This window comes from Chrysochloris asiatica, unplaced genomic scaffold (genome assembly GCF_000296735.1).
Source record: "Chrysochloris asiatica unplaced genomic scaffold, ChrAsi1.0 scaffold00018, whole genome shotgun sequence".
Classification (NCBI taxonomy): Eukaryota; Metazoa; Chordata; class Mammalia; order Afrosoricida; family Chrysochloridae; genus Chrysochloris; species Chrysochloris asiatica.
The window spans coordinates 27,235,815-27,251,676 of NW_006408536.1; the positions used below are offsets into that span (position 1 = coordinate 27,235,815).

The 15,862-nt window shown below is 41.7% G+C and overlaps 1 protein-coding gene across 2 annotated transcripts in view; it reads left to right on the forward strand.

Annotated features, from left to right (window-relative positions):
• The window catches only part of MID1 (midline 1 (Opitz/BBB syndrome)), a 225,943-nt gene that overhangs the window by 177,903 nt on the left and 32,178 nt on the right, over positions 1 to 15,862 (forward strand). For both annotated transcript variants that reach the window (XM_006835640.1, XM_006835641.1), the window contains 2 exons: positions 5,711 to 5,859; positions 11,690 to 11,817. In XM_006835640.1, coding sequence (XP_006835703.1) covers positions 5,711 to 5,859; positions 11,690 to 11,817 — 277 coding nt within the window. The remainder of the gene's footprint in view (positions 1 to 5,710; positions 5,860 to 11,689; positions 11,818 to 15,862) is intronic.

The window sequence follows — 15,862 nt, forward strand, 5'->3', positions numbered from 1 at the left end:
CAAAACTACCAGCTGCTCCGCAGGAGAAAGATGAGGCGTTCTGCTCCCGTAAAGATTTACAGCCTTGGAAACCCTGTACAGGGTTGCTATGAGTCGGAACTGACTCCACAGCACGTAACAACAACACAACACACACACACACATATATATATATGTATGTGTGTGTGTGCATGTGTACACATATGTAGTCAGATATTAGTGACCTGACATTGCTTGAATGGATGTCATCCCTGTATTTCCAAACATTAGCAATGGAAACTCAATGGGTCACAATAGTCCATCACTTTGTGCATGATGAGTCAGGGGCCGACTTGACAGATTTCCTGAAAATCTGAGGAAGCAGGTAGGGCAAGTATGAACAAGGGATCCCAATGAGGGGCTTGGGACCCACCAGGTGGTGACAGGGCCGTCTGAGGGTACTTAGACAAGAGTAGGACAGTAGGCCCTCTTGGGAGTGGGCAGGTGATGAAAGAACCGAGAATGGTGGAAACCATGAAGGTAAATGGTCTCCACACCATTCCTCTGGAGTCGACCACAAGGCTGTTAAACTGGGTATAAATCATCTCACCACAAATCCTCTGATTGAGGAACTTGCCAAGCAGCAGGTAAGGTAAGCAATGAATACGTACTGTCAATTCCTGGTCTCAGACTCTTACATACTCTTTGAAATACATAGTCTGACAGCCTTTAGAGTTGACCAGTCTGGGGTACGCAAGCCAGAAGGCTTCCAGGGAAAGACTAGGGATAAGAAAGAAAGCGTAAGCGGTTAAGTTTCACTGGGACATGTGGGAAGCTGGGGGCACACCTCAGATTAATCAAGTTGTACGTTTCACATTCAGCCCCCAATCTATGGTAGACTGCTGGAGGCCCCAGCGTCTCAAAAAATGTAAGAGAATTTGCTGAGACTAAATTGTATAGGCTTTCTATAACCTTAAAGTGTGGCACTGTAGAATAAAGCACTGGACAGAAAGGTCGGTTTGAACCACCAGGTTGGCAGCTCAAACTCACCAGCTGCTCCTTGGAAACCACATACAGGGTTGAGTCAGAAATGATCGACAGCACTTCACACCAAGAAAGAAACACTAAGTACCAGGCTTATCATCAATTTAGATAAATATGGTAATTGAGGATTGTTTCAACACAGCAAAGTTGTAATATGTGTCCTACACATACACATATATAAAGGCTTTTAAAATTCATTTAAAATAAAATCAGAGGATGATTTTGAAACAGTGATAAGATGTAATCAAAACCAAATAAAATCATAAGCAGACCTGTGTCTCTGTTAAAGGGAGATTCCAATAGACAAAATATTTCTATAATGATTATAAAGTGAATTTTAAGTTACAATGTGTCAAGTTTACTTCCTGAAGAAAAAAATGATTAGTCCACTGGGAAAACATTCCCCTGCAACTGTAATTAATCCTCATATAGGATCTTATGTGTGTGTATCCAGCATTTCTTTAAAAATAAGATTGCATTCCTTTTGTGAGAGTTAAAAATTACGGTTTTTGACTGGTTCTTCAAAAACAGAGACTTGTATGTGTTATATGTGGAAATACGTATTTTGCTCAATGTACCGTGTCTGATTTTGAAAATTCTTACCATGTAAGAACATGTTGGAGCCCTGAAGTCACAGTGTTTAAAGCACTTGTTTTCTCACTAAAAGGTGAGCAGTTTAAACCCAGTAGCTGAAAGGTATAGCAGTCTAATTCCGTGAAGATTTCAGCCTTGGAAACCCTATGGGGCAGTTCTACTCTGCCCTATGTTGTTGGTGGTAAGTGCCATCGAGTCAGTTCCAACTCACAGTGACCCTGTATACAGTTTCCAAGGAGCAGCTCTTGGGTTTGAACCGCTGACCTGTGGTTAGCAGTCTAGTGCTTATCCAACAGCCCCACACGAGGACTGTGTTGTTGTTGTTAAGTGCCGTTGAGTCAGTTCTAACTGACAGCGACCCTATATAAGGTTTCCAAGGAGCAGTTGGTGAGTTTGAAGTGCCGACTTGTGGTTCAAAGTCCAGTGCTGACCCTACATCATCATACCAGGACTATAGGGTCACTATAATCAGCTGGATGGCATTTGCAAAGTTTGTGTTTGGTTTTTTTTTTGAGGACCAGGTTTTTCAGCCTGTGGTTCAGTGATTGGCAAACTTTCTTCTGATAAGGGCCAGATAGTCAATATTTTACGCTTTCTGGGTCATGTGGTCTTTGTTGCAATCACTCAACTCTGTCCAACATTGTATCATAAAAACACCTAGAGAATTTATGAACAAATGGGTATGGCTGTGTGACAATAAAACTTTATTTACAGTAATAGAAGGTGATGTGCTAGATTTGGCCTCCGGACCATAGTTTGTGGACCTCTAACATAGGAGTCCTGGTGTGGTGCTGTAGGATAAACACTCGACTTCAAGGTAGGCTTGAACTGCAAGGTCAGCGGTTCAAACTCACCAACCAGCTCTTCGGAAACCCTATACAGGACCGCTATGAGTTGGAACTGACTCAACAGCACTTAATAACAACAACAACAACAACATCATACAACAGGACTCCCAGTGTGGTGCTGTGGGATAATGCACTGGACCACAAGGTTGTTTTGAACTGCAGGATTGGTGGTTCCAGTTCACCAATCTATGGTACACCACTGGAGGCCCCAGCTCCTTGGAAAGCCTATACAAGGTCAGTAGGAGTCAGGATTAACTCATTGGTACTTAACAACAGCAACACCGGAGAACAGTGGTTTTCTTTTTAAAAACTGGAACCCACAGTAAGAAGTGCCTATGATTCCCAATCCAGCATACATATACAAACAAAAAAAGTCTTACAAAGTTCCCCCGCTATTTTCTTAGCTCTTTTACTCTTTAATTTTATTAATGCTAAGGAGCTCTGGTAGCGTAGTGGTTACGAATCGGACTGTGAACCTCAAGGTCAGCAGTTCGAAACTACCAGCTGTTCCGTGGGGACAGATGAGGCTTTCTGCTCCCGTAAAGATTTACAGCCTCGGAAACCCTGTACAGGGTCGCTATGCGTCGGAACCGACTCCACGGCACATAACAACAACAACAATCTTGACCTTACTAATGGTTCAGCACCTCCAGATCAGAAAGCATTCATTGCTGGTTAAAAATGCAAATTCCCACTGCTCTGCCAATTACAACTCCTTTAACTAGACTATTAGGGAGGGGGCCCAACCAGCTACAGTGTTTTGAAAAAGACCCCAGTTGATTCTTCTGCATGCTAGGTTTGAGAAGCGTCAGTCTGGTGGATTAGTTCATGAACCTCAAATTAAAATGATGCCCCACAATTGCTCTTGATAGAACAGTCCTGTTCAAAGGTAATCTCACATTGACTTGCTTCAATTTAGGCCCAGTTTGGGCGGGGGTATTTTGTTTTCTTCCCTCTCATGCCAATTTGGAGGTCTGGTAGTGCTATAGGGTAAGCACTGGACTACTAACCTCAAAGTTGGCAGTTCAAACTCACCAGTTGCTCTGTGGGGAATATGAGGAGGCTTTCTGCTCTCATAAAGATTTACAGAAACCCTACACAGGGTCGTTATGAGTCACAATCAACTCCATGGCAGTGGGTTTGGTTTCTGTTTTTTGATGTCACTTTACTGTCTGCCATCATGATTGTTGTTGTTAAGTGCCATTGAGTTGGTTCCTACTCATAGCGACCCTATATAGGGTTTCTGAAGAGCAGCTGGTGGGTTTGAACTTCCGACTTTGTGGTTTGCAGCCCTATGCTGATCCTACAGCACCACACCAGGAGTAGAAGACGACAAAAGAAGAAAATGAAATTAAAATGAAGAAACTGGTTCAAACATATATTCATACTTATAATCTGAGGTCATGTAACCAAAGAATACATGATTAAGGTAAATGATCCTGAAGAAATATTTTGACCTTATTTTCTTTTGTTAGTTAAGAATCGTACTAAACATCTTCAATTCTGTCATCTATTTTAAAGCATTCTTGTGTGTGATTAAATATTCCAATTGCTGGGTTGCTCCGGGGACTATAAATTATTTTTCCTTCTGGAATTTTCCTTCCTCTGACAGTTTCTTCTGACTGAATGCCTTTCTTATTAGCTTTGCCTCTGTATATAATGATGTCAAAAATGAAATTCAATTTCGTGTAAAATCAGTGTTATTTTATCCAACTAATGAACACTGTTAATCCACTGGGAGAAGTTACTACAATTATGATGAGTTAAATCTTTTACCAGGCCCAAGATCATATGCTGTTTGCCCAAAGGCTTTAGCACTTCATTCTCTGACCCTTTACTTTCCGGAATTTTTCTCACCTTTGCACTGAAATATGGTGACTGCTGCTTCTCAATTCAGCATTAATTTCCTTCATTTCCTGTAGTTCATAGCCGGAGCTGGACGGTCCTCAGAGACCTTCAGTTTTGACATCCCTTTCCTTCCTTTTCTTCGATGAGCACTGTATAGGGATGACTTCAAGAAAGAGTAGCATAGTGGTTATGCAGTGAACTGGTAACCACAAGGTCAGTAGTTCGAATCTACAGCCACTCTATGAGAGAAAGGTGAGGCTTTCTACTCCTGCAAAGATTTGTTGCTTCAGAAACAGAGTTGACTGAGTCGGAACCGACTTAAAAGCTCACCACCACCATCAGTAGCAGCAGCAGGAATTTTGGAAGAAGCTGGGGCCAGCCTTGTCTGTAAGACAGATTAACTGGCTGGTCTCCTGCTTATCCTTTTGCCCAGGGCTAGTTTCCTTAATTATCTTAAAGCCAGCCAAGACCTGTTCAAGGGTGTGCGAATGGGGGCACTAGGCACAGGGCACTTCCAATTAGCACTCGAATTTTAACTTGGCTTCTGGCCTCACAACAGATTCCAAGCACCAAAGGGAACAGTCAAGTGCATTACCTTGGTCTTCTTTTGGCCTACCCCCGAGGTTTTGGTCAATTAAGCCCAAGGGTCATTTTCAAGCAAGACAGAATCAGGATATGGAATGGAGGTTGTGAATCAAACCTGCAGTGTTATCCGACTGGAAAGAGCTTATCAAACTAGTTCTGAGTTATCAAGGAAGCACAAAGTGCCTGGAAATGGCGTTCCCAGCCTGGGGAAATGGCCCAGCTGTGCTTTTTTTGGCTTCCTCTCATCTGCTCAACAGGAAAGAGATTAATCAATGGAAAACAACGCTCCCTTTCTGTTAATTAACACATGGGTTTAGATAGTGTGGGAAATAGCAATGCCAAATACTTTCATGTCACAATTTTATTACGTGGATTGCAAAGCACTTTTTAGAAAGTGGTTTTGACTTAAGCCACAAATTCACAATTATCAAGGTGTTTTATTTTATACACAGCAGCTGAAACACTAGTAGTAGAAAGTTCCAGACGTTCTTAAGGTCTTTTTGTGTGGAATAATCCAGGGAAGAGGTGTGGTGACCCTGGGTAATTTACCATCAGGCAACACCTTGATTTTTTTCCCCTCATCAACAGGGAAGCAATTCACAATTCAGTGTTTCCTCATAAAACAGATCAACAACACTTCTCCAAGGAGATAACGAATATCAAAGAGGAGAATACCATAATGGGGCCATTTTGTGTTTTAATATCTCCTTGGTGAATTTTCATTGAAAGATAACTTCCATCCACAGCAATGCACACATCAGTAGTGTCCAGCAGATGCCTGTGTGCTCAGTGAATCCACCCGTGTAAGAATCTTCTTGTCTCTTTTGTTCAAGGTGGTGAGGCTTCGGAAACTGGCTCAGCAGATTGCCAACTGCAAACAGTGCATCGAGCGGTCAGCATCACTCATCTCCCAGGCGGAACATTCTCTGAAGGAGAACGACCATGCCCGCTTCCTACAGACTGCTAAGAATATCACTGAGAGGTGAATGTGTGTGTGGGGGTGGGGTCGGGGTGGGGGAGTGCCGCTGGGAGTTCTTAGCTACTGGGCTCTTGTAGCTGGGATATGATTGGTTAGCCTTGCCCTGGATTTGCTTTTGTTCTCAACTTAGAGGGCTGGGTACCAAAGAGAATAGAGGCTTGGGATCATTTTGTTCCAGGGAAAGATGCTTGACTTGACATGTCAAAGCCCTTTCGGTAACAGCCTAGAGTTCACGTCCTTTGAAACAGGAGTCCTAGGACTCATCTATTTAAAAAAAATCACACAGGTGTTCGCTGTTAACCCATTATTCTTATTCTTTTTCGGTTGAGCAGCTTTAGCTCTTCTGAAAAGGTCAAGGCAAACTCATGTGGAGAGAAAGACGAAACTGTTAACCTCAAACCTACTTCAAAAAAAAAAAACAACAAACTTCTATTCTTTTGGGGACTTAAAAATTATGTTATCTGAGTGGTCGGCTCAGCAGTGAAACTGGCAGGGCTGAGTACTTCTTCAGCACGTATATTTACGCCCATTGCTGTCAGTGACATCACACGCCAATGCCAGTGACCTTGTCCTTTCATTCATTTTAATTTGCCTTTGCCCCAAAGCAGTATTAGAGTCTTGTCACTAGAAGAAGGAGCCCTGGTTACACAGTGGGTTAAATGTTGGACTGCTAACCAAAAGGTCAGTGGTTCAAAGCCACCAGTCACTCCACAGGAGAAAGATGTGACTATCTGCTTCTGTAAAGATTTACAGCCTTAGAAACCCTATGGAGCAGTTTTCTTCTGTCCTGTAAGGTTGCTATGCATCTCAATCGTCTTGATGGCAGAAGATTTGGATTGGTTTGAGTTATCAATAGAAAAACTCATTCATAGTGGTCCTCCTTGACTTTCTAGATTCCCAGTGTTGATTGGGCTTTGCTGCTTTCATTTGGACCTCATCTATTTCTTCTGAATTCCTCGTGAAGTTACAAACTGCAAACAGTACATTACTGCTTCAGTGTACCCCAGACGTTCCAATAGACAATGTTGATATTTACGTCACAATTTCCAACTGGGGCCCACGAAGACTACTCCAACTATGAATTCTGCAATGTCCCAGTAACACCCCTAAAAAAAGTAGATCAAGTATTTATTGTTGTTAGCCCCCAACTCGTGGCAATCCCCTGAACAATGGAACAAAATGCTGCCTGATCTGACACCATCTCCATGGACAGCAACAGATCAGACCCCTGGGAGCCATAGGGCTTTTGTGGGCTGATTTTCAGCAGTAGATCTCCAGGTCTTCCTTCTCAGTCTGTCTTTTCTAGAAACTCCACTGAAACCGGTTCAGCAGCAGCATAGTAACAGGAAAGCCTCCACCGACAGATGACGGTAGCTGCATCTGAAGTGCAGTGGCCAGGAACTGAACTTTAACATCTGTCTGGTCCTCTGCCATCCTCACAATCGTTGCTCTGTTAGAGCCCATTGTTGGGGTCACTGTGCCAGTCCATCTCATTGCAGGTCTTTTTCTTTTTTCACTGACCCTCTAACGAAGCATGATGTCCTTCTTCAGGGACTGGTCCGTCCGTTGGTGGTGGTGGTTATGTGATGTGGGGTCAGTTCTGACTCATATCAACCCTGTGTCAGGTTTCCAAGGTTATGAATCTTTATGGGAGCAGAAAGCCTCATCTTTCTCCCGTGGAACAGCTGGTAGTTTTGAACTGCTGACCTTGAGGTTAGTAGCCCGACTCATAACCACTACGCTACCAGAGCTCCTTGGTCCCTCCGATAACATGTCCAAAGTACATGAGACAAACTCTTGCCATGCTCGAGTCTAAGGAGCATCCTGGCTATATGTCTTTCAAGACAGATTGGTTTGTTCTCCTGGCAGTCCACGATACTTTCAGTATTCTTCACCAACACCATGATTCAAATACAGTGATTCTTCTATGATCTTCCTTATTCACTATCCACCTTTCACATGTGTATGAGGCTGTTGAAAATATCATGGCACACCTTAGTCCTCAAACTGACATCTTTGCTCTTTAATACTTTAAGGAGATCTTTTGCAGCAGATTTACCCAGTGCAATACTTTGCTCGATTCTTTGACTGCTCCTTCCATGAACATTGATTGGGATCCAAGTAAAAGAGAATCCTTGACAACTTTAATCTTTTCTCTGTTTATTGGTCCTATTGTGAGGATTTTTGTTTTATTGACATTAAGTAGTACTTCATACTGAGGGCTGTGTTCTGTGATCTTCGTGAGCAAGCGCTTCAAGTCCTGTTTACTTTCAGAAGCAAGGTAGTGTCATCTGCATAACATGGGTTATTAATGAGCTTTCCTCCAATCCTGATGTTACGTTCTTCTTCATAGTGTGCAGCTTCTCAGATGATTTGTTCCGAATACAGATTAAGTAACAATGGCGAAAGGATACAACCCTGACATGCACCTTTCCTGATTTTAAACCGTGCAGCATCCCCTTGTTCTGTTTGAACACGTTCCACATGAGCACAATTAAGTGTTCTAGAATTCCCATTCTTAGCCATAATTTGCTGTGATCCACATAGTCAAATGTCTTTGTATGCTCAATGAAACACAGGTATCTGCTCCCGCAAAGATTTACAGCGTCGGAAACCCTACACTGGATGGCTCTGAGTCGAAATCGACCCAATGGCGCTTAACAGCAGCAACAAAACATCTTTTTGGTATTTTCTGCTTTCATCCAAGAGCTGACATCAGCAATGATTTCCCTTGTTCCATGACTGACTTGGATTTCTGGCAGTTCGCATCATCAGTAGTAGCAATAATTAGACCAATTCCCATGGGTGCAATACTGAGTCAACAAAACCACACACTCCACTGTTCGCTGCTTCTTGGTGTAAGGGTCAGGAGGTGAAGTTCCTTTCCTACCCTCACCACAACACTTGAAGCCTCTCTGTCCAGGGTTTCTGCCTCTTCAAGTTTTTAGCCATGGATCCCAATATCTCTGCATTGCCAACACTGTTGATTAGCTCTTCTCTTTTCCCTTCCTCCTCTCTACGTTTATAGAACATTGAACATGGGCCAGAAATGCCACAACTCTAGTAGTCTTGTTGCTAAAGATTTATAGCATTTCACAGGTATCATTTTTTATTTAAAAGTTTTTTTTTTTTTAGAGATGTTTTAGGTGATCTTTTAGGTTTACAGAAAAATGGGCAGAAAGTGTAGGGGGTTCTCATATAATGACACACACACACAAATATGCGTATATACACACAGTTTCCCCTAATAACATCTTGCATCCCTGTGGCTCATTTGTTACAATAGATGAACCAATAGTGATACATTAGTATTAACTGAAGTCCAGAGTTTGTATTCGGTTCCCTCTCTGTTTTGTACAGTCGTGTGGGTTGTGAAGAGGCCCTGGGCTCCACCTCTTCATTCTTCCTCCCACCTCTCATCCTAAACCCCTAATCACCACTGAACTTCTCACTGCTTCTATGTTTTGCCTTTTGCAGAATGCCCACTAGCTGGAATCATACCATATGTAGTCTTCAGACTGGCTTCTTACACTTGACAATGTGCATTAAGGGTTCCTTCACATCTTTTTGTAGTTTGATAGCTCATTTCCTTATTATTGATGAATTCCATTGTATGGCTAGACCACAGTGTATCTGTTCACCTATTAAAGGACATCTTGGTGGCTTCCAATTTTTAGCACTGCTGAACTAAGCTGCTATAAGCATTCATGTACAGGTTTCACAGGTGTCATTTTTATAGCTATATATTATCCTTGTAGAGTCCAAGGCTTCGAAGAGCCATTAAGAGATGCAAGAAATGATTTTTAACTCTTGGAGTAATTAGACTGAACATTTTCTAAAGTAAATGGAAGAGCACAAACTTGGCATTCTCCTCCTGGCTAGCTTCAGCCAAATTTGTGACCTGGTACAAATGACTATCAGGGGTGTTATTTAGAAAACAAGTCAAAATCTAGATTGAGAGCGAGATTATTTCAAAGTCATGTCTTGGTTCTAAAACCGCCAATGCCTTAGACAGTACCCTGTACAGAAACCCAGCCAGTCTCTGTGGAGTCACCTCTACCTCGTGGCACCCCTGTGTGTCTCAGAGTAGAAGTATGCTACATTTGGGTTCTCAGTGGCTAATTTTTCAGAAGTAGATCGCCAGACCTTTCTCCCCAGGTACTTCTGGGTGGATGCAAACCTTTAACCCAGTATATTAACCATTTATACCACTCAAGGACTCCGTCCTACACATGTTGTTGTTGTTAAAGGCCGTCGAGTCTCTTCTGACCTATAATGACCCTGTATAGAATATCTAAGGAGTGGCTGGTGAGCTTGAACTGCCAACCTTGAGCTCAAAACTGACTGTGCATTGTAGAACATTAACCCATAGTGCCACACCCTACACATAGTAGCCCCTTACTGACTTGTTTACCCAATTTAGCAAAACATCACAAACAAAATTGCCAGTTCACCGTGATTTGATATGCTTGGAAGTGGTGGGCTTCATGCCTCAATTCTTTCGTTTATTAAGCAAATCACTCACATTGTTCAATTGGTCAAATATTCTACAATAACAGAATTTACTAAACTAACTTGAGATTATGTAGAAGGAGATGGACTCATACCAATACTTGGCTTTTTAGTTTGCACATGAGAAATCTAACAAGAAACTCTAAAAGAACAGGAAAAATGTTGCACCCACTAGAGAAACGAGGGAGAATGCTCATGAATATTTTCCAGGGCATCTGCTGGGAATATGGTTCAAGAAAATGAATACAAGGAGGACACAAAAGAGCCAGACCCAAATTCCTTTTTTAAAGTTTATTTTAGAGAGAGACTAGGACTTGATTAAACTAATCCAATATCTGGAAACCTTTTCCTTTTTTTTTTTAATCTTTGCTTGTTCTGCAGTTTGAAGTGGTAGGGACTTTCTTCTTTGAAGTGGAGTAGGCAGATGTGTGAAGACATGCCTGGAGCGACGTGTTTCTCCGGGGTTAGACGTGACCCAGCCAAACTGTTTAATACACAGCAACATGAAATATGAATATTTGCTCACCTCCAGGGAGAATTTGTTTTCACCACTCAAAAAGGAAGGGAGCAGTTTCTTTGCCTTTTTAGAACTTACATTCATTTATTTGTCTTAATATGTTGTGACCTTACCCAGAGTCTTCTTAAGGTACATGTCAAAAGCAGCACCAAATTTTTTCATTGTTTTTATTATTGTGGTAGTAGATATATAACAGAGCATTTGTCCTTTCAACCGTTTTCACGAGTAAGGTTCAGTGACCTTCATTATGGTCACCATGTTGAAAGACCCTCCCCGCTATCCAGTTGTACTGTTTTTAGCACCCTTGTTAGCAGTTCAGCACCTCTTTCAGCTGAACTTCCTCCTCTCCCCTTCCCAGCACCCCAAGTGAACACTAATAAACATTGGTCTCTATGTGCTTGCCTAGTCTAGATATCTCATATAAGTAGAATCGTGTACTATTTGTCCTTTTGTTTCTGACTTATTTCATTCAGTATAGTGTTTTCAAGGTTTATCTGTGTTGTAATAGATGTCCGGACTTTATTTCTCTTCTCTTTATAGCTGAATAATACTTCATTATGTGGATCACCTCCATTTTGTTTATACACTCATCTGCTAATAGACACTTGAGTTGTTTCCTCCTTTGAACGTCTGTGAATAGTGATGCCATTAAGATAGATACCTAGGGATGGAATCATTGGATCAATTTCTCTCATGGTTTTAATTTCCTTTTCATTCTTTCATTCCTAAACAATGGTGATGAATGTCACCTTACGTTTCTAAAATGTTTTTTTTTGTGTGTGTGTTGTTGTTTTCTAATTACAGAGTCTCCATGGCAACTGCTTCCTCCCAGGTTCTAATTCCTGAAATCAACCTCAATGACACATTTGATACATTTGCCTTAGATTTTTCCCGAGAGAAGAAATTGCTAGAATGCCTGGATTACCTTACAGGTATTATCTTTTATATTCTCTTTAATATGGTAAACATTCAGTGATACAAACATTTTCCAAGAGATGAATTGTCAAAAAATCAGAGCTTTTGACTTAGGAATGGATTAAAATATTTTCATAAACAATTTCTGTGCAGTCATTGCTTTTTTTGTTTTTATTTTTAACCCAAACAGCACAGTCCAAAACTAAATTGGGGACAGAAAAGAAACAAGAAACAGGCTTAGCACTATTTCCCTCAAGTACCAGCACATAATGTCACAAATAACAGCTCCGTTGGCCATCTAAATAGCGTGATATTTTTCAATTCATATTGACAAGGCATCTATATCAGCTAGGGTATTCCAGAGCAACAGAACCAGTAATGTGTCTGGGGTGTTGTTGCTGTCAGTTGCCATTGAATTGACTCCGACTCATAGTGACCCCATGTATAACAGAGTGAATAGAATGTGGCCCATCCTGCTCCATTGGAACGTTCACTGGTCTGCTCAAGCCCACTGTTACAGTTACTGTGTATTTTGAGTACCTTCCGCTCTAGGGGATTCAGTGTATCAGACAGTATTCAGCTGTGATCATGATATATTAGCATTGCATCAGACAACATTCTACTGTGATCCACAGGGCTTTCTTTGCCTGGTGTTAGGAAGTAGATCACCAGAATTTTCTTGTAGTCAGTCTTAATCTGGAAGCTTTGCAGAAACCTTTACACCATGGGTGACTCTGCTAGTATTTGAAATTGACAGACTAGTGGTGGACACACACACACAGATGGATGTGGGGGCTTCAAAAAGTTCATGGGAAAATTCCATGATCTTTTCATTCTGTTTTGCATCAAACTTTTTGAAGCCTCCTTGTATATAGAGGTGAAGTAGAGGGTCAGTAAGAAAGAGGAAGACCGTCAATGAGATGGAATGACACATTGGCTTCAACAATGGGCTCAAACGTAACAATTGTGAGGATGTCAGAGGACTGAGCTGTGTTTCATTCTGTTGTACATAGGGTTGTATGTACAACCTAGCAACAACAGCAACGTATACAGAGAAAATTAGACTGATGTATTATTTGATTCTAAGGAGCTGGCCCATGTGACTGTGAAGCCAAGCAAGTTGGAAATCAATAAGGCCTGCCAGCCAACCGGACATTCCTGCGTTACCGTCAGAAAGCAGAATTCCTTCTCTGCGAAACCTGTTTTTACTTTGAGGCCTTCAAGTGATTAGACAAGGCCCACCCACATCAGGGAGGGAAATCTCCTTACTTAAAGTCAGCTGTTTGTAAATGCTGATCACATCTACAAAGTACCTTCACAGCAGCATGGAGACGAGTGTTTAACCAACAAGTGGGCGCTCACTATAGCCTAGCCAAATTGACACATAAAATTGATCCACACAGCATCTGGCTCTCAGTGAGTAGGCAGAGAAAAAGTGAGTAGCCACCTTTGTTTGGGTGTCTCCCCTTCTCTAGCCTAGTATGTTTACAGCCTTGTTTAATCTTCGCAAGACCTACCTGAGGTTAAGTTTTATAATCCTCATTTAGCAAAAAAAAGGAGGTATTTTGACTTCTTAGAGGCCTGATAGCTAAGGAGCGATAGAATCATTGTTTGATTCAGGTCTGTACAGACTCCAAAGACATCTGCGTTTTCTGGTAAAAAAAAAAAACTGAATTCCATCATGGAAATCCATGGCAAATGTAGCAAAAATCTCACTGAAAGTCCTGGTGTCATGTTTCAACTCTGTGCTGCTTTTGATAGGCATTTTTTTTTTTTTTTTTGGTCAAGCTTAGAAACCAAAGCCAACAGCCCAAAGGGGAAACCTCATGCTCCTCCTGTTTTTAACCATGCTTCTCAACTTTTCTTCTCGAGTTCTGATGAGAACGGCTGCCAGGCCAATGTGGACTGTTCAGGAAACATTGTTTGGCTTAGCCAAATGCTACCTAACTGCCTGTGACTTCAGAGAGGCACAGTGGACATAGTGAAGTGCGCTGTGCCCTAAGCTTAGTGCATGCAGCCTGCCAGAAAACCACGTCCCTAACTTGATTTTGGGTGTGCATGTTTTAGGAGAGTGGTTGAGAAAGATGGAGTAAAAAAGACTGAATGGTATGTGATAGTTGTGATATTTACAGCTTGGTGATTCAAATCCATCAGCTGCTACTCAGGAGAAAGCCGAGACTATCTGCTCCTGTAAAGATTTACAGTCTCAGAAATCCTACGTAGGGCTACTATGAATCAGAATCAACTCAATGGCAGTAGGTTTGGGTGGAAAACACAAAGTTCTGTATCAAGAAGCATGTACCCAAAACAGCAGGATTTTTTTCTTTGCAAGGACCTGCATTTCTGCATTTACAAGGAAGTCTAATTGTTTCATATACTTTCTTTTATCTTACGCAATTCTCTTTCAAACTTTACCACTCCAGGTAAGGAAGAAAGAAATCAACTCAAAAAGCATTTTCAAACAGGAACTGATTTTGGTTTCAAATTTTGACAAATATGATGCCCTCCTTTTGAAGCTTTTAACTGAGATTTAAAAGATTCAGCTGTCCACTAGAACTTCGTGTCGCTGCAACTGCTGCATGCCATGGAGTCAGTTCTGACTATACCGACCCTGTATAGGGTTTCTGAGGCTGTAAATCGGTGCTGGAGCAGAAAGCCTCATCTTTCTCCCGAGGGTTCAAATTGCTAGCAATTTCAGTTAGCAGCCCAACGTGTTGTGGTTGTTGTTACTACCTTACTAGGGCTCTATTAGCTAGAACTTTCCAGATAATGGATATGTTCTGTATCTCCACTGATGGCCACTGCTGAGAACTTGAATGGTGGCTAGTGAAATTTGACTTTGATTTCTCGTTCATTAAGTTGCATTGAGGTTTCAATGACCCCATGTGCTAGAGGCTTCCATCTTAGTGCAGCAGTAGACTTTCAGGCGGAGCTGTTTTCCCCTATGGCGGCTGTTAATTGAGTCAGTTCCAACCCATAGCGACCCTATATAGGGTTTCCGAGGAGCACTGACCTTGTAGTTCAAACCCACCTTGCCATCTAGTGCAGCATCTCAGTGCCAATGTAACAGTTAATCAAATTAGCAGTGGCACACCCCATTGAGGAATGTCCCTGTCACAGATTCAATAGAACAGAGGCAGGTGGTCCAGTGGTGATCTCAGATCCCAGCTCATTTCCTTTTTGTGCCACCATCTTAATTGTGCTGTCTTTTTGCCACATAATCGCAATGTGACTATTCCACCTCTAAGCATCCTGCTCAAGTTCTAGGCAAAAAAGAAAGGGACAGAGCAGGGACAAAAGTTCTACCAGTCAAGTTTGTCCTTCTTTATCAGCAAACCTCCACTTGTCACAAGGCCATAGCCAAGCGCAGAGGAGGTGGCCATTTTGTCCAAAATAAGGGTCCTATTGACAAAAATATGTCCAAATCAATTTCCCAATAATCTTTTAATAGTTATTCCAAAAATGGAGGCCCATTCTAAGCTCTATGTAAATGGAAAAGTGCTGATTAAAGGGAGACATGTGAAATTTGTTTGCATCCAATCCAATGTGTGTTCCAGTAGACCATCCTGACTGCTGTTTCTCCATATTAGGCACCTGTTATTGTGCTTTCTTAGCTGTCAACCCCAAAGAGACATTTGGTTCATTACTAGACATAACATGGATTGTGGTCATAACACGTGATGCTTGACTGATATTTCCAAGTCCAAATAGTTTATCAGACATTTGTAAGCAGGAAATGAAGGTTTATAGAGTATTAGCCCACCGTTCCTCGTGTTCTGTTGGAGATAGAAGCAAAAAAATAACAGCTCTGGTTCTCATTCTGTGGATATTGAAATTGGCAGCAGCAAGCTGCTGCCATTTACAGTAAATTGTCTATTGATTTTTCAGGACAAAACTCAATTGGTTTATAATCAAAACAGGGTGATTACATTTAATCCCTGGCTGCAAAAACAAGATCCTCCCCTCCCCCATCATGCCTCTAAGTGGGATGTCAAGTGAATAACCCAGAGAGGTGACATTTTCTCTTGATTGTGGCTACTGCTTTGTGTATCACAGTTATTT